Below are 19881 nucleotides of genomic sequence, written 5' to 3' on the forward strand. Positions count from 1 at the left end.
CAGAGAGGTCTGGTAAAGCACAGGGAAGCATTGTAAAGCACAGAGAGGTCTGGTAAAGCATATTTAAAATATAACACTACAATCTCAGGCTTGTTAAAAAGCTATTTAAGCTATAATGGACTGAATAGCAGTTCCTGCAGGCGTCCACTAGAATCAAAGTGGATTTGGATGGGAGAGAGAGAGAATGAGTGAGAGAATGAGAGAAAGAAGGAGTGAGAGAAGGAGAGAGATTGTGAGAGAGAGAAAGAGAGAGAGGGGGGAGGGTGAGAGAGAGAAGAGAGAGAGGGAGTGAGAGAATGAGAGAGAAAGGGAATGAGAGAAGGAGAGGGAATCTGTGAGAGAGAAGCGAGAAAGAGAGGGAGTGAGAATCAGAAATAATGTAGTATGGTCAAGCTAGTACAGATAGTAAAACAATATGGAAAGATTTATAAGTGTGCTGTATGAGTCACCCTCCCTCTCTCTGTCTCTCTCTCTCTCTCTCTCTCTCTCATATATATATATATATATATATATATATATATATATATATATATATATATATATATACACACACACACACACACATACACACATATATATATATATATATATATATATATATATATATATATATATATATATATATATATATAATATATCAGTGCTCCAGGCATATTCTAAAAGTCTTGGACACGAGGGGTCTTCAGTGCGTTGTAAAACTGAAAGCTGTTCTGAGACCATGTGCTCTCACCCGCTGGCCCCTCCCCTTCCTCTTCTGCCTCGGAGATGGAGGTGTGGCCAGTCGGCTCCTCCCCCCGCCCCGCCCTGGTCAGAACCTCCATCCAGCGGCGTTGTAGCCCCTCCCCCTCCGCGCTGAAGTACAGGGTCAGGTGACTCTGGGTGATCTTGAAGGCGGAGCGCCGCTCCAGTTTATCGGAAGCGTCTGGGACCGAGACTTCGAACCCAATCAGAGGAACACTGCGTTGAGCCTTCACATCCTGCAGGGGGCAACAGAGAGACAGTCCTGGGTTTCCGAACTTGCCTCAATGAAGTCTAGTATTATTATTATTAATATTGAAATGATCAGGAGGCAGGAGTTTGAGCAGGGTTATAAACTCACACTAGCCCTGCTGCTGCTGCTGCACCTAGTCCTGGTCCACTCCCCTCAATGCAGTCTGTTATTGGGAGAGCGGAGGGGGGTCTTACCTTCGGAGCTCCATAGATGTACAGAGCCAGTGGCTCGTTCTCTGGAACCACGAACCACGCTTTCTGCCAGCCCCGCCCTGCCCCCTTCTCCATGAAGTGCATGTAGCTGCAGACCACACTGTTCTCAGCCACGACTGATGCCTGCTTCTGTAGGAAGACAAATCGAGAGCGAGAGAGAGAAAGAGAGAGAGATGGGGTGAGAGAGAGCAAGAGACAGAGTGAGAGATGGGGAAGAGACAGCGAGAGAGAGAGACAAAGTGAGAGAGATAGAGAGCGAGAGACAGAGATAGAGAGAGAGAGACAGTCAGCACACTGCAGGGATGCAAATAAAACTCAGTTCATGGTTTCACTGGGAGTTTAATAATCAGACACACCTGAGCTTGTTGCCTAGACACACTGGGGCTGATCAAGCTGGTAGTAAAACCTGGAATGGGTGAAGCTGCTGTGCAACAGGAGTCTTATTGCCATGCCTGCTGTATGATGCAATCAGATACCACATTCACTAGTTGCTATCAACTCTGACCAGCCTAATCCAAACATTCGCCTGACATGACTTATAAAATCCTGATTGAAGCAATGCCCATTACTCCTGGAAACGCCCCTGCAAAATTCGACTGAAATCTGCGGCTCCTCCTCCTGCTATCTCACCTCCAGTATTGAGCGACGTCTCCGGGGAGGGGCATGGGCGGGGCAGCCCGGAGTGGGCGGGGCCCCGTGCAGCGCTGTGTAGCAGTCCACGCACACGCGGTTCGGACGATTATTATCGTACAGCAGCCTGGCGCGGAACTCAGAGCACTTCCCACACACCACCTAGAGAGAGGGAGGAGGGGGGGGGGGGAGGGAGGCGGAGAGAAATAGTGAAGAGGGAGAGGGGAGAGAGGAGGAGAGGGAGAGGCAGGGGATAAGGGAGAGGGTGAAAGGGAGAAGGAGAGGAGGAGAGGGAGAAAGACAGAGAACAAGCGTCAGCCTCACTGCATCGTTGGTGCAATATTGAGTTCCTGCCTTTATCTGGCTATATCCGAACAGGACGAGGAAGGGCGTGCGAGTGCCGCTAACTGCCTGAATAGCCTTTTGGTTTACAACTGTTTCTTTTTTCTCATGGAAATAAAACCTCTCAAATATTGCGTCTCTGTGCGTTGATTTTAAAGTCAAATCTCACGGCTTTCTTCTTTCCTTTTTACTCTTACAGTACCCCCTAGTGTAGCCCCCCCCCCCAGTACTGCACTCACATGTCCACAGGCTTTGCAGTGATGTCTCCTCTTGGTGATGGAGTTGAAGGACTCCTGGCACGTCATGCAGAGAGTGACCTCCTTCTCTCTGATGGGGGTAGGGGCCCGGCACCCCAGATCTGTGTTCTAGAGAGGGGAAGGGGAAGAGAGAAAGAGAGAGGGAGAGAGGGAGAGATACAGGGAGAGAGAGTGAGTGTAGTGAGGGAGAAAGGGAGAGTGAAAAGGAGAGAGGGAGCAATATATATTAACCCTTCACGGTCCTGTGTTTTCCCTTTCCAGTACAATGTCGGACCCTGTCCCACATCATCAAAAAGACGTTAAGCGCAGGTCTCTAGTCATTTTTTTCTCTGGAAAAAGCCGTGAAAACCTTTCAATAGCCGAATGAAACTGAAAAAAGGCCGTATCTCATAGCCCCATCCACTACAGAGATAACACAGACATGACAAAGGAGAGAGCTGCTTCTGCATCCAGCACTCAAAGAATATCACAGACATCTGCAGAGTTTTTTGAGATGTTATAGTAATAAAATAATGACTTGGATCACATTATTGAGGAGTTTGGTGATAAAACGAGTGATCAGGAGAGGATTTATCAGTATGCACGTCTATAAAGAGGTATGTGAAAGATACAGAGAACAAGGGGTGGGGCTTGGCTGGAGATGCAGTACTGAGTGTCCTTTTGCAACTCAGTGCTTTTTAAACCTGTTTTACTTTGAAAAAAAAAAAAATTAAACAGCGCATGTGAAAATAAATTGGACCGACAAGCCTGACAAGCGCTGAATAAATGGACCGCAAAGGGCTAAAAACAAATATGATCTACGATGCGACGGTCACACCTATTAGATATTCTATTCTATAAACAGGGATTCAGTCAAGTCCCTGTTTGGGCGCCAAATGAATGACTTGCCATTTAGTTCAATGGACTGAGAGGCCAGTTCTTTAAACCCTGCATCCCATCTGAGGGGTGGTCAGGGGTTAGTGGGGGGGAGTAGGGCTGGGGGGGGCGTACTCAGTGGTGAATTAGGAGGGGGGGTGTAGTCCTCTTCTCTAAAAGACATGTTGAGCAGTTTAAAAGTTTCTAGTGTCTGTTCATGCTTCTGAATGGTGGTCTGAATTGCCTAGAGGGAGAGAGCGAGAGAAGTGAGTGAGCGAGAAAGAGAGAGAGAGGGGGGATAAGACTCAGTGGGCGTCCTCTGATCTCACAACCGAGCCAGCCAGGAGCTGAAGGGCGAACATCAGTGCTACCGACCTCTTGAGGACAAAGGCCAGCCCTGCTGGTGTCCGCTCTGACTTAATTGTGTCACGTACGGCACATGCAGCTTTTGCAATTCCCCAAATTTAATATTATTATTATTATTATTATTATATTATTATTATTATTATTATTATTATTATTATAAATTAGTCAATGAGCAGATGTTTTTATCCAAAGCGACTCAGAGACTAGGGGGGTGAACTCTGCATCATCAACAACTGCTGCTGCTGCAGAGTCACTTCCAATAGGACCTTGTTTGTTTGATGTCTCGTCCGAAGGACGGAGCTCAAGGAGGTGAAGTGACTTGCTCAGGGTCACGCGTGCGCACACACACACACACACACACACACACACACACACACACACAGCGAGTCAGGGGCTGAGCCCGGATCTGAACCTCCTGGTATCGAGTCCCTTTCTTTAACCACTGGGCCAGCGAGCCTCTTTACAAACCAAACAGTTTGATTTGCTGTCACCGCTTCATTAGGAAGAGGATCCTTTTACCTGAACCCAGTCTTTCTTCTCCTCTTCAGTCCTGCAACAGTAAACAAGCGAGTCAGCAACACAACCACACAAAACGACAGCCTCCACACCCCCCCCCCCCCCCCCCCCCCCCGGAATCTGACACTCTCACTAGCCCATGCTAAGGAATGTCCTGACCAAGTTTCATTGCAGCTGGATAAGCGGTTCTCCTAGATTATATATGTATTTATTCGTCTTATCCAAGGCAACTGACACAGGTGATACAGGGCAGCACAGGGTTACAATGCGAGCACAAGGAGGTGAAGTGACTTGTTCAGGGTCTCTCACACACACACACACACGCACACGCACAGAGGGAGTCAGTGGCTGAGCCGGGATTTGAACCTCCTGGTATCAAGACCCCTTTCTCTAACCGCTGGACCCCTGAGCCTCTTGCATAGAGCTCTGTCTCTGAAATCTGCCAACCACTGAAATCCACTCTGTTACCTCTTACAAGCACCTGCAACAATATCACAGTCCTCCCTCTGTTAGAGAAAACTCTCTGAGGTCTGAAGAATAGAAATCTCATACCTGGACTGTAGCTCCAGGGATCTCTGCTTACCGGAAACCAGGAAGGTCCAGGAGATGCTCGTCTCTTTCAACTGGGAATAAAATCAGAAGAAAGGAATTGTGTGGAATGTTATCCTCTCTCTCTCTATATATATATATATATATATATATATATATATATAATATATATATATATATATATATATATATATATATAATGTATAGCAGGGAGGGGTAATATCCTCCCTGCAGAAAACAGGTGCAAATGCATGTTTTGTTTAATTATTTTATTGTTAATTATCCCCTGCACCTGGCTATAGTTGTAAATTCGAGCCAGGTGCAGGGTATTTAAGGAGAGCAGTCAGTCTGCTCGGGACTGCTAAGTAGAAGGAGGCGGAAGGTGTGCTCTGCCTCCCAGCAGCCAGTACAACAGTAAGTGCTGTGAAAAACGGTTTGTTTTGTTTTTGACAGGTAAACGGCGTAGCTGTCCTGCGTGTTAGTCAGGTACCAGCGCTTCCCGAGTCCTGAGTCTGAGCATCAAAAGAAACTTATCACTTATATTTGGATAAAATTCACTGGATCGAAAAACTCTGAGCCGCACAGTATTCCTGGCACCGTTGTTTCCTGCGCTCCTGGGGTTTTTTGAGGTAGGAAGAATGTTTGAAAAATTAAACAGACCTCCCTAAATGCAATTCTTCAATGGTCCTAGCCCTAACCCTAGCCCTAGCCCTAATGTTAAGCTAGGTGTGTGCGTGAATTCAGTCTAATTGTAAATCTCCAAAAACTACTCACTTCTAAATCTTTTGTAGTCATCTTTGTATTACTTTAGTATAAATACATGTTAATTTGGATTCATATATTGTTTTTTTCTGACTTTATGTGAACAAAAAGGCACACATTTTCCCATTTTCCCATTGGAAATAGTGATATTTTGAAATATCACTGTCCTGGTCACAAAAGCAAAGTTTGTGGGGAATAATAGCCATTTTCTATACTTTTGAGGCATAAGCAATTAGGAAATAACACTTACTACCCAGGAACAAAAATTGTGTTACATAGTGTAGTCAATAACAATAATATCTATTTTTATATAGCGCCTTTCATAGTGGAGCACCCTCACAAAGCGCTTTACAAGATACGAGACTAGGGTGTGTGAACTATGCATCAGCTGCAGAGTCACTTACAACAACGTCTCACCCCAAAGACGCAGCACAAGGAGGTTCAGTGACTCACTCAGGGTCACACACAGCGAGTCAGGGGCTGAGCTGGGATTTGAACCTCTTGGTTACAAGCCTGTTTCTTTAACCACTGGACCTCACAGGCTCCTACAATGGCATGTGACGCGGTGGACAGTTTGTACAACGACTCACCTCCATCCCATCTACGTCGATCCTCGCTCGGACGCTGAATTTCTGCCCGATCAAGCGCAGCTTGGGAACGCAGTACAGCAGCCTGTCGTTGAACTGCAGAGACACAGCGTTAATTATGAGGGAACACGGAGACACTTTCTCAGGAACAGCGGTGGCTTGAAAGCTGGTTCCAGGAGACCACTGTCCGGCAGGAGATCTAGTCTGAGGCACCTGTATCAAACCCCAAGTCTCCCTGCCTGCCGTGCAGTGGCCCGAAACCCAGTCTCCTAAAACCCAGTTCCAAGCCTCAGAGTGGCTCTGTGTTCCCTCAGCTTCAGGGTACTGCCAAAGTCCTGCGTCTGCATGAGTTGCATTAAATATGAGTGACAGTAACCCAGTGTGCAAATCAAAGTCGGTACGTTGGGTCTAGAAACAAAAATGCTATCCCTCTTCCTTCATTATAAGAGGAAAGGAGTGGAGAGGAGTGGTGAGGAGAGAACATGAGAAGGAGAGAGGAGAGGAGAGGAGAGGAGAGGAGATGAGTGGAGAGCCATCTCACCAGGATTAGGTATCTGTCCTGCGTGGTCCCGTTCCTGGCTGACAGCTTCAGGATGTGCCCCTCTTTGATGAGCTCATTTGTGGGGTTTACGATGTCCTCCTCCCCCCCCAGCAGCTCATAGACTTTCAGCAGCTTGTGCATTCGCTCCTGAAACCGACAGACAGTCAGACAGTCAGAAAGACAGAGTCAGACACACAGACAAACAGACAGTCAGACAGGCAGGCAGACAGGCAGACAGTTTGATCCATTCCTGGCTTCACTATGAGTTTAATAAGACTTTGTTTAAGATGCCTGATTGCAGCACAGAGCCATGGCTGATCTGGGTCTCACCATCTTGCGAATGGCAGCGTTGGAGTGCTCTGCAGCTGTGGCGATGAGCTCCAGAGACTCTGCAGAAAGGTGAGGGAAAGATCAGCCTACAATAATGATAATCATAATAACAATCATCACCACCATCATCACCATAATCATCATCACTATCATCATCACCATCACCATCATAATCATCACCATCATCATCGTCACCATCATCATAATCCTCATCACCATCACCATCATAATCATCACCATCATCATAATAATAATAACAATCAACTGTCCAGTTTAAACCCCCCCGCCCAAACCCCCCCCCAAAAAAAAAAACCGCACGGACATTTATACTGCTCAGTTTATTTTAAATGTATTTCCCTTTTTGCTAAAATACAATTTCTGCGTACGGTACGGTACTGTACTCACACAGAGTAACAATCAAAGGAACGCTCAGAATAACGGTTACACACAAACTAAACCATGCCTTCTCTGATCATCATCATCACGGCAAGCACACAGCCTACCTGCTAGTGGCGAAATAACAACAACAACAACAACAACAACAACAATAATAATAATAACAGAGGTTAGGGTCTAGCAGTGTGGGGTGCAGGGCTCAGGTCACGGTGGTTCTGCGAGTGTGGGGTGCTCAGGGCTGCGAGTGTGGGGTGCAGGGCTCAGGTCACGGTGGTTCTGCGAGTGTGGGGTGCAGGGCTCAGGTCACGGTGGTTCTGCGAGTGTGGGGTGGGGCTCAGGTCACGGTGGTTCTGCGAGTGTGGGGTGCAGGGCTCAGGTCACGGTGGTTCTGCGAGTGTGGGGTGCAGGGCTCAGGTCACGGTGGTTCTGCGAGTGTGGGGTGCAGGGCTCAGGTCACGGTGGTTCTGCGAGTGTGGGGTGCAGGGCTCAGGTCACGGTGGTTCTGCGAGTGTGGGGTGCAGGGCTCAGGTCACGGTGGTTCTGCGAGTGTGGGGTGCAGGGCTCAGGTCACGGTGGTTCTGCGAGTGTGGGGTGCAGGGCTCAGGTCACGGTGGTTCTGCGAGTGTGGGGTGCAGGGCTCAGGTCACGGTGGTTCTGCGAGTGTGGGGTGCAGGGCTCAGGTCACGGTGGTTCTGCGAGTGTGGGGTGCAGGGCTCAGGTCACGGTGGTTCTGCGAGTGTGGGGTGGGGCTCAGGTCACGGTGGTTCTGCGAGTGTGGGGTGCAGGGCTCAGGTCACGGTGGTTCTGCGAGTGTGGGGTGCAGGGCTCAGGTCACGGTGGTTCTGCGAGTGTGGGGTGCAGGGCTCAGGTCACGGTGGTTCTGCGAGTGTGGGGTGCAGGGCTCAGGTCACGGTGGTTCTGCGAGTGTGGGGTGCAGGGCTCAGGTCACGGTGGTTCTGCGAGTGTGGGGTGCAGGGCTCAGGTCACGGTGGTTCTGCGAGTGTGGGGTGCAGGGCTCAGGTCACGGTGGTTCTGCGAGTGTGGGGTGCAGGGCTCAGGTCACGGTGGTTCTGCGAGTGTGGGGTGCAGGGCTCAGGTCACGGTGGTTCTGCGAGTGTGAGGTGCAGGGCTCAGGTCACGGTGGTTCTGCGAGTGTGGGGTGCAGGGCTCAGGTCACGGTGGTTCTGCGAGTGTGGGGTGCAGGCTCAGGTCACGGTGGTTCTGCGAGTGTGGGGTGCAGGGCTCAGGTCACGGTGGTTCTGCGAGTGTGGGGTGCGGGGCTCAGGTCACGGTGGTTCTGCGAGTGTGGGGTGCGGGGCTCAGGTCACGGTGGTTCTGCGAGTGTGGGGTGCGGGGCTCAGTCACGGTGGTTCTGCGAGTGTGGGGTGCAGAGCTCAAGTCACGGTGGTTCTGCGAGTGTGGGGTGCAGGGGTCAGCCTCCAGGGCTCCGCTCTCGGGAGTGCGTGCCTCCCCTCTTACTCTCGGCGTCCTTGCTGTCAGAGGCGTCGGGCGGCAGCTTGTTCAGGTAATCCGTGAGCAGAAGCTCGTAGCGCGGGATCCTCTGCACCGGCTCCAGCATATGGTGCTGCAGGGTCAGGTTCCCACACACCTCCTTCTTCTGCAGGGACACAGGAGGGGGAGGGGCAACCAGCATGAGAGAAGAGGAACAGCAATAACCACGAGACACAAACACACCGTCACAGGAAGACCCTCGATAACCAGGGTACACTAACCCTTATAACAGTGTCCCCTAGTAAAAGCACAACACAGAGAGGTCTGGTAAAGCATAGGGAAGCACTGTAAAGCACAGTGAGGTCTGGTAAAGCATAGGGAAGCATTGTAAAGCACAGAGAGGTCTGGTAAAGCATAGGGAAGCATTGTAAAGAACAGAGAGGTTTGGTAAAGCATAGGGAAGTATTGTAAAGCACAGAGAGGTCTGCTAAAGCATAGGGAAGCATTGTAAAGCACAGAGAGTAAAGCATACTTAAAAACAACCATGATAAACTATTGTAAAAGCAGAGTATAACCATGGGTAAAATAGCATTCAAGTGCCCCGATATTGAGTTATATTATAATTTAGGCTGGAGCACAAGGAGGTTCAGTGACTTGCTTAGGGTCACACACGCGCGCACACACACACACACACACACACACACACACACACACACACAGTGAGTGAGCTGGTATTTGAACCTCCTGGTATCAAGCGGTCTATTTCTGTAACCACTGGACCCCCAAGCGTCAGTTCGTCTCTCACTTGGATCTCGTGGATGATCCCTTTGAACTGCGCTGATCGCTCCATCCAGGAGTTGACCAGCTCCATGGCGCGGTCAAAATTCTTAACATACTCCCCGTACATCTTCAGAAAAGGGGCCAGTTTCTGCAGGATGTCCCCGATCCGCGGGTTTGAGTCCCTAACGGGGGAGAGGTGGAGGAGGAGGAGAAGAGGAGGAGGGGGATGAAGTCCTATGTTAGGGAGTACTGTTTTCATGTTCAAATATCCGTTCAAGATCGAGTGTTTGAATGTTCGTTGGAATGCAAAATGTGACAATGGTATTGAAAGAGAGGCCAGACTTTTCAAAGACAGTTAAACCCCAACCAACACCCAACCCACACCCCCCATCCCCACACACCAACAACAACCCCAACCCACACACCAACCCCAACCCCAACCAACCCCCAACACCCAAACACCACCCCCAACACCAACCCCAACCCCCACCCCACCCCCACACATAACCCCAACCCACACCACCAACACCCACCCCCAACCCCAACCCACACCCCAACCCCAACCCCAACACACACCCAGGGTGGGTGTGTGTCAACCCCACCCAAACACCAGTTGGGGTTGGGGTTGGCACACCAACCCCAACCCCCACCGACACCACCAAACCAACCCCAACCCCACCCACCACACCCACCCCACCAACCCCAACCCCCACACCCACACCACCGGGGTTGGGGTTGGGGTGGGTTGGTGTGTTGGGGTGACTGTGTGTGGGGGGTTGGGGTTACCCCAACCCCACACACACCAACCCCAACCCCCACCCAAACCACCAGGGGGGGGTCCCAACCCCACCCACACACCAACCCAAACCACCCCAACCCCCACCCACACCCAACCAACACATGTGTGGTTGGTTGGGGGGGGGGTGGGGTGGGTTGGGTGGTTGGGGGTGTTGGGACACCAACCCTAACCCCCACCTCACACCACAACACCAACCCAACCCCACCCCAACAACACAACACAAAAACCAAACCCACACCCAACCACACACACAACACACCAACCCACCCCCACACACCAACCCCAACCCCACCCACACCCACACATCAACCCCAACCCCCACACCATCCCACCACAACCCAAACCCCACAAACCCCCACCCACACCAACCCACCCACACCACAAAACCACCCCCCCCAACCCCCACACCAACCCCAACCCACACGTCATCCCACACACCAGGACTCAGACATCATAAAAAAGCTGTACATTTGATGTGATCAGCAGTGAAGGGAATTATAATCTCATAACTTTGGTTATAGACACACTGGGTTACTGTCACTCATATTTAATACAACTCATGCAGACGCAGGACTTTGGCAGTACCCTGAAGCTGAGGGAACACGGAGCCACTCTGAGGCTTGGAACTGGGTTTCAGGAGACTGGGTTTCGGGCCACTGCACGGCAGGCAGGGAGACTTGGGGTTTGATACAGCAAACCTCAGACTAGATCTCCTGATGGGGGTCTCCTGGAACCAGCTTTCAAGCCCAGGTCTGGCCTGGGTCTGGCCCGGGTCTCTGGACTCACCACTCCTGCATGCGTTTCTCGAGCTCAGGGAGCAGGAACTGCTGATGGAAGCGGTAGATGGAGCAGATGTTGGAGAAGATCCTCATGACAACCTCAGAGGGGAAAGAACCGTGACAGCGAGACTCCTCCAGGAGCTGGGCACAAAACACCTGAGAGAGGAGGGGAGGAGGAGATGGGAGGAGGGGAGAGAGAGAGAGAGGAGGAGGGGAGAGAGAAGGAGAGAGGAAAGGAGAGGAGGGGAGAGGGGAGGGGAGAGAGAAGGGGAGACAGGAGGAGAAAGAAGAAGAGAAGAGGGGAGGAGGGGAGAGATGAGGAGGAGGGGAGGGAGAGGGGAGAGGAGGGATGAGAGAGAAGGGGAGAGGAAAGAAGGGTTAGAGAGGGTAAGGGGAGAAGGAGGAGTGAGGAGAGGAGAGAGACAGAGCATTTTATTTCAGCTCTTCTGAACGCACGTGTATAAATAACACTCCTGCCAAGCAAGGGACATTTCCACTTTATTAGGAACCCTTTACCTGGTCCAGGAGGTGCAGCCTGGACACATAGGCCTGCTCGGTGTGCAGGAGCTCGCTCGCAATACTGAACACTTTCTGCTGTGCCGAGAACTGAGTGGAGAACAAATACAACAGCAGTCAGAGAGATACACTGCATATGAAACACTGGTGCATTGTCCTGACACTTACTGTCCTTTTGTAAAAGTTTACCACTGTATTTATACAGAAGCGTTTCCACTGGAAATCTTTCTCAGCGCCTTCAACAGAAACTCTAAAAGAAAAGAAACTTCAGAATTTTTTTGTCTTTACCTCTGAAGAATCCTGTCTCTTGGTTTTGGAGGGTACAGCCTGCACCTCCTCTGACTGATTCGGGGACTCGCTGCTTTCCTCGTCTCCGCTCCCCTCCCCCAAATCACTATCCCCCTCCGAGTCTCTGCCCCCCTCCTCCCTGTGGTTGTGGCTAACAGGACATGAGGGGAGTGGCCTCTCCCTCTCCCCCGCCCCCCTCTCCTCCTCTCCCGCGAAGCAGAGGTCCTCGCTGTGCGACGGCGAGCTGATACTGTCGATCCCGCTGTCCCGATTGGCCATCTTGCCGTCGCTCAGGCCGGAAGGAGGCAGGGCCAACTGCTCGGAGCAGCAACCCGATTGATCGGCCAGCGGGTCCCTCATTTGCAGGGAGTCCAGGAGCCTATCGGCCGGGGAGCAGACTTCCTCTGGGGGATCCCTGGCCAGGCCAGAGGGCGAGAGGGAGGGAGAGAGAGAGGAAGTGAGAGGGAGAGGGAGGGAGAGGGTGTGGGAGAGAGAGGGAGGGAGAAAGAGGAAGAGGAAGAGAGAGGGAGGGAGGGAGAGAGGGAAAGAGAGGAAGAGGGAGGGAGAGGGAGAGAGAGAGGGACAGGGAAAGAGAGGAAGAGAGAGGGAGGGAGTGGGAGTGTGAGAGAGAAAGGGAGAGAGAAGGAGAGAGGAGCGAGAGAGGGAGAGGAGAGAGAGGGAGGGAGAGAGGGAGAGAGTGAGGGAGGGAAAAGGAGAGATGGAGAAAGAGAGAGAGAGGGCGAGTGAGGGAGGGAGAGAGAGGGACAGAGGGAGAGAGAGAGGTAGAGAGGGAGTTTTATAACACACATTACAGCAGGTTGATAGCAGTGTCTTGAGGAATCTCTACTACATTAGCCATCAGTATCAGACTCTCATAAACAGAAAATTCAGCAACACAAAGTAACTGAACGACAAAACGTTTTGATTGAAGTCTCACTCGATGTCTTGCTAAATAAGCGTTTGTCAATGTCTGCAAGGCTTAAGAGCTTGTCATTTGTCATTGCATTTACTAAACACAGGTATAGGGCAGGTAGAATGGGACCATAGTGTGCTAACTATACCCTCAATGATCTTCAATGGCAGACAGACAGACAGTGGCACTGCAATGGCAATGCAATATTGGTTCTGTAGCAAAATGAGTTCATTCTATATAGAGTTTGATGCAAAACTTCTCGTCAGAGCTGCAGTTTGCTTCCAGTATAACGATCTTCTTCTTACCTCTCAAACTTCTCGATGAGCAACAGCACACAGGAAGGAGTGGCGCCCCCTTCAATTCCAGGGACGGGTACTCCGGTCCCCTCGAGGGTGCTGGGGGGGGGGGGGGGGGGGGTGGGGGTCAGACCCAATCAGAGAGTGGCTAAATAACAATTAAAAAAAAAATAACAATTAAAAAACAAAAGCAAAACTCAGTGATGATTTTAGTTTGATAAAGTAAAGACATCAGAAATTATTGAAAAATAAGCAACAGTTCAAAATAACAATTCATAAGAACGTCCCCATGCAATGAAATGGCAATGCAATATTGGTTCTGTATTACACTACAATGGTAGCACAGGTACAGGGCAGCTGCAGTGGGGTGAGGCTGGTAGAATGGGACCACAGTGTGCTAACTATACCCTCGATGATCTTCAATGACAGAGAGGCAGACAGCGGCACTGCAATGGTTCTGTATTACACTACAGTGGTAGCACAAGTATAGGGCAGCTGCAGTCAGTAGAAAGTTCACTCCTCACCCACCTTGAGGTTTGGGTCCCGTTGTGTGGGGTCTCTGTTTGGGGGGCGCGGGGGGGTTGTGGTCGCTCGTCCTGTTGCAGTCTTGGGTGCTCAGGGGCCCTGGGTCCGAGCAGAGCCGGTGGGGGGTCTGCCTGCCCCCCAGACAGAAGCCGGGTTCGAGGAAGAGAGACTTGGGGAGGAGATGAGGGGTGGATGAGGACGCTGGAGAGAGAGAACAGAGCGAGAGAGAGAGAGAGAGCAGAGAGAGAGAGGAGGAGAATCTATTGATCTCTGTTGATAATTACCATCTCGTCAATACAGACACACACACAGCATTAGAGGAGGACAATATATATATATTGATTTCGATTGATAATAACTAACTATAATAAAACCTGTCCAATCTGACATCATGGTAAAGCATAGGGAAGCATTATAAAGCACAGAGAGGTCTGGTAAAGCATAGGGAAGCATTATAAAGCACAGAGAGGTCTGGTAAAGCATAGGGAAGCATTTAAAGCACAGCGAAGTGTAATACAGCACAGAGACAGCATGGTAAAGCACATAGAGGTCTGGTAAAGCATAGGGAAGCATTGTAAAGCACAGAGAGGTCTGGTAAAGCATAGGGAAGCATTGTAAAGCACAGAGAGGTCTGGTAAAGCATAGGGAAGCATTGTAAAGCACAGAGAGGTCTGGTAAAGCATAGGGAAGCATTGTAAAGCACAGAGGTCTGGTAAAGCATAGGGAAGCATTGTAAAGCACACAGAGGTCTGGTAAAATATACTAAAACACATGGTAAATCTGGGTTGAAGAAAAGTTGGAAGAAAATAATATACATACATACATTCATACATACATGTCCGACAATGCTCAACTAAAACTAAATCATAGAACATCTCTTACAGAACAGGTTGACAAAGCTAAACTCCAACATCGATATCCTTCAACAGAACACTCTGAACAAGCCCTACCTATCACTTCAGGTCCCTAGTGCCAGTATAAAGCTCCTCTCTGTGTGTCTCCCTTGAGGACCAAGAACACAGGTAAAAAAAAAACATCACACTGCCCTGAATCAGCCGTTAGTAGATTTGAATATCCTAGAGCCCCAGCCTCGCCCCTTTCTCAAGGTTACCCCTGGAAACCACCTGAAAACAATGGACCTGCTCAGCCAAGCAGACTCCTGCCTGTCTTCCTGTAAGGACACGCCCCCTCGCAGGATTCACCTTCTCTTAAGGTGGACCTGTCACAAATGTGTGCTGTTTCTTAAAGGGTACGTAAGGGCCTTTTTATTTGATCGTGTTACATGTTCCCACGTGTTGCTACAGCTGTTTAGGTAAGGTGTGTGTAATGTTTTAACCCTTTGCTGTCCTGTGTTGGACCAGGTCCGACATTACGATTTTCCCTTTCCAGTCCGATGTCGGACCCTGTCCCACATCATCAAAAAGACGTCAAGCACAGGTCTCTAGTCATTTTTCTCCTGAAAAAGCAGAGAAAACCTTTCAAAGGAGAGAGCTGCTTCTGCATCCAGCGCTCAAAGAATATCACAGACATCTGCAGAGCTTTGAGATGTTACAGTAATAAAATAATGACTTGGATCGCATTATTGAGGAGTTTGGTGATAAAACGAGTGATCAGGAGAGGATTTATCAGTATGCACGTCTATAAAGAGGTATGTGAAAAATACAGAGAACAAGGGGTGGGGCTTGGCTGGAGATGCAGTACTGAGTGTCCTTTTGCGATTCAGTGCCTTTTAAACCTGTTTTACTCTGAAAAAAAATGTGAAACGCGTGTGAAGATAAATTGGACCCGACGCTCCTGACAAGCACTGAATAAATGGACCGCTAAGGGTTAACTTTTAAAATTTTTAAAATTTTGACCACTTTTAAAAAAAAAAAAAAAAACATTTAAATTGCATTCCACTGCCTCCAAGATGGCTTCACGTGTATCCGCATGGAGCTCTCGGAACTACATTTCCCATCACCCTCCTGCCCACAAATGTAACCGAGATGGATTTCCCAGTGTGCAGGAGGATGATGGGAAATGTAGTTCTGAGAGGTGAAGCCATCTTGAGGCAGTGGAATGCAATTTAAAAGTTTTTTAAAAAAGTGGTCAAAATGTAAAAAAAAAATAAAAATAATAATAAATTAAAACAATACACACACCTTACTGAAACAGCTGTAGCAACACTCTATGCTATGCAAATGCAGCAGTGTATTATCAATGGCAGCTCCAATGGGGTGAGGATGCCAATGGTAGAATGGGTCTGCTACCTATACCCCATCCCAAATGATCTTCAATGGCAATGCAGACAGACAGACAGACAGACAGCGGCACTGCAATAGCAATGGGTTTGTAACTTTTTAAGAAAAAAATCTGAACGAGAGGAGTCCGTTCTGTCCATCAGCGCTCGTCCGGTCCCAAGCAGTCGGTTCGATCTCAGCAACATGACCAGACAGCCCCTTCCATCCCCTCACCCCTCTCTGTGTGAAGAAGAGTCTCCTTCAGCAACATGACCAGACAGCCCCTTCCATCCCCTCACCCCTCTCTGTGTGAAGAAGAGTCTCCTTCAGCAACATGACCAGACAGCCCCTTCTATCCCCTTCACCCCTCTTTGTGTGAAGAAGAGTCTCCTAAGTCTGTCTCCACTTAATTTCCGCACTGTGTCCCCTCTGGTCCTGATTTCAATGTAATTTGGGTGTTTGAGGGTTAACTTTGTCAACTGCTGTTTAATATTTGGAAAACTTCAATCTAGTCTCCCCTGAATCACCCTTGCTCCAGGCTAAACAGATTAAATTCCTTCGCATTGAGGATTTGAGTAATAAAGCAAAAATGACTGTAGAGATTACTACGCACTTTCCTTAACCTTGAACGATCCTTTTAGTAGCACTGCAGGGTTAGAAACACACCCAGACTTCATTGAGGGGAGCTCTGAACCCCAGGACTGGGTGCAGCAGCAGCAGCAGCAGGGCTAGTGTGAATTTCTAACCCTGCTCAAACTCCTGGCTCCTGATCATTTCAATATTAATAATACTAGACTTCATTGAGGGGAGCTCTGAACCCCAGGACTGGGTGCAGCAGCAGCAGCAGCAGCAGCAGGGCTAGTGTGAGTTTCTAACCTTTAATTATATGCATTTCACCTTAAAATTCAGACTCTGTTGCAGGGAGTGCCTTTGTATCAGGCTAGCCAGCTAGTCATGCGGTTTCAGAGTGAGTGGGGTGTGAGGCTGAGGTGAGAGGAAGTTAATAACATGACTACAAGATGAGACAGAGACAGGACTCCAACCATCTCCTAATCCAAAAACCTAAACACCCTCCTGCAGCAACTCACAATCTTGTGGTCTTGTCATTTCACTGTAGCTAACAAAACTATTTCTCCCACCTAGAAAACACTAAAAGAAACTTCATAAATGAAACAGCAAGCATTTCCACTAGAAGTCTTTCTCAATTTTCAGTGTAATTATAGTAGTAATTACTGCAGTGCCCATCACGAGCCGGTCAGCTGTCTCTGTTTTGATTTTGCAGCTTCTTGGGGTAGCTGTCAGTCATGGAAGCTTTTTATCTAAGGTGAGGAATGTGCTGCTGCAGCCCTGATGATGTCATTTTTATGGCCTGTTTTAGGGTCACTTTAGGGACCGTCTCACAGTTCCTGTCTCCGCTCAATAACGCAGCAGCGGCAATGCATTCCCAATCACCACACACAGCCTGCGATGCGTGCAAAGCTTTCTTTTTAAAAACGAGAAGTCTTTAGAAGCCAGCGTTTGAATACCGCTCTTTGTCAAATGACCGCGGGTTCAAAGTGGTTGCAAAGACCTCTCCTGTCCGTCCTGTTTAATGTGTTTTTCCATCGTTTCGAGAGTGCCGCATTTTCCGACTTGAACAACATACACTTCAGAGCTCTCTGTTATCGCATTAGACATAGTTTACAAAGCTGGGCTGTAGTGTGGAAGGCAGTGGGTTTGAGGAGCTCAGTAATAATGCATTTAAAACACAAGCATGGCTTTGAGGAAGGCTGTTTACAGCAACGGACTTTATAACAGGAACACACAACGATCACTGGTGTAAAACAAGAGACAAACAACTTCAATGCATTAACACACAGAGACACACACACACAGACAGGCAGACACGCGCACACACACAGACAGGCAGTCACACACGCACACAGAGACACACACACACAGACACACACACACACACACATAGCCAGGCAGACACACACACAGACACACATATAGGCAGGCAGACAGACAGGCAGACACTCAGGTAGTCAGATAGACAGAGTAATGGAAACTGTTCAGAACATCTTGCTGGATTAGAAATGGACGAAGAGGCTCTGAAGCATTTATAAACACACCTGCTCCCTCCCAGACACCAGACACATGCTGTCATCCAGTGCCTTCATCAGTGTGTATGAGAAAAAACTAGAAGAGGCTGAGTCAAGCAGACCAGCGTTTGGGCTCTAGTGCTTCATCACTGTTAATGAAACTAGAAGAGACTGAGTCAAGCAGACCAGCGTTTCTAATGCTAGTGCCTTTTTAAATTGAATAATACATGTTTGCTATAACATAGATGGAAAATTCTGAGCTTTCTATCTACAGAAAAAAAAGGTTAATTACTGCTTTTCAGCCAGACGTGGTTAATTAGTTTAATTAATCTGTACCACCTCAATTAACAACTCCGGGAAAATCCCTCAACATGTCAATATTGCAAGAGATCAGGTATCTGGCTTAGACTCAACAAGGAGCATCGTGCATGCACTGGAATTTAAACTAGAAAAGTAATGAGAGAGAGGAGTGATATTCACATGACAAGAGGCTGAGTCAAGCAGACCAGCATTTGGGCTCTGGTGCCTTCATCCGTGTTACTGAAACTAGAACTGACCGTCAAGCAGACCAGTGTTTGGGCTCTAGAGCTTTTGTCAGTGTCACATCAATTTCAGGGTCTAGTGCTGTATATTATAAAGACATTTCAGAGGGCTGGATCGCATCAATATCAGGGTCTAGTGCTGTATATTATAAAGACATTTCAGAGGGCTGGATCTCATCAATATCAGGGTCTAGTGCTGTATATTATAAAGACATTTCAGAGGGCTGGATCTCATCAATATCAGGGTCTAGTGCTGTATATTATAAAGACATTTCAGAGGGCTGGATCGCATCAATATATAGCACTAGACCATGGTATTGATGTTGATAATAATAATAATAATAATAATAATAATAATAATAATAATAATAATAATAATAATAATACAATCCTGATGATAAAAACCTTGACTGTACATTTAAAATGCACATGTTTACCCCCAGAAAGCCTGCATGTTACACAGCAAGCAGCACACGCAATCCCCAAGCATGTCACCCACCTGCACCATCCCAAGACGCCAACGACCCGCCAGCCAGGCGGACGCCCCCTTCACCCGTACCCGCAGAGCTGCTTCGTCCCGCACACATCACACAGCGGGAAACGCACACACTCATTAAACAGGAACCAATTCCAGAAAAAAAACATATAAATATTATCAAATTCACCAGTGTCTCCAAATCTCATCGCTCCCCCAGCTTCAAAGCTGCTGTGAGACTCCAGTGAGAGACCGGCCAGCAGCTGCCTCTGCAGACACAGCTGCCCATAATGAAATCCCCCTTGCGAACCTGCATTGTTGGAAAACAGATTCGATATGCAAGAGACATTTTTCTCTGTAATTCAGATCGAGATCCTTTACCATAAGAACCATTAAATGCACAGCCTGTATGCTGTATGCACACACTCTCCCTCCCTCTCTCTGTTTCCCTAGCAACAAGGTTGGAGTTGCTGGTTGTCTCCTCGCTCCTCATACAGATGCTGCTGCTGCAGTTTTTAACTAGTTACTCTGTGATGATTCTAGAGCTGAATTCTACCCTCCTACCCTGAACTCAGGGAAGGCTGTGTTCTTACAGCTGCAGCAAGGAAATATTTATTGTGTATTGCAGAGCTGTACCCTCACACACACACACACACACACACACACAGAGAGAGAGAGAGAGAGAGACACACACACACACAGACACAGAGAGAGAGAGAGACACACACACACACACACAGACACACACGCAGACTGACACTGACACACAAAGTGACACACTGACACACACACAGAGACACACACACACACACACACAGACAGACAAACAGACACACACACAGACAGACAGAGAGACAGACACACACACAGATATAAATA

At 48.6% G+C, this 19881-nt stretch overlaps 1 protein-coding gene across 1 annotated transcript; it reads right to left on the reverse strand.

Moving 5' to 3' along the window:
- Positions 1–656: 656 nt before the first annotated feature.
- Positions 657–19182, reverse strand: LOC121328965 (FYVE, RhoGEF and PH domain-containing protein 1-like). Its single transcript, XM_041274120.1, has 19 exons — positions 19027–19182; positions 13686–13883; positions 13296–13305; positions 13167–13256; positions 11949–12363; positions 11661–11750; positions 11152–11300; positions 9592–9748; positions 8814–8952; positions 6939–6997; positions 6609–6755; positions 6071–6163; positions 4722–4792; positions 4173–4203; positions 3423–3531; positions 2415–2533; positions 1834–1995; positions 1186–1332; positions 657–977 (listed from the first exon to the last, which is right to left on the reverse strand). Exons 1-19 carry the CDS (start codon positions 19139–19141, stop codon positions 657–659), a joined length of 2622 nt encoding a protein of 873 aa, XP_041130054.1. The 5' UTR covers positions 19142–19182.
- Positions 19183–19881: the final 699 nt, after the last annotated feature.

The sequence above is a fragment of the Polyodon spathula genome, chromosome 16 (assembly GCF_017654505.1).
Source record: "Polyodon spathula isolate WHYD16114869_AA chromosome 16, ASM1765450v1, whole genome shotgun sequence".
Lineage (NCBI taxonomy): Eukaryota > Metazoa > Chordata > Actinopteri > Acipenseriformes > Polyodontidae > Polyodon > Polyodon spathula.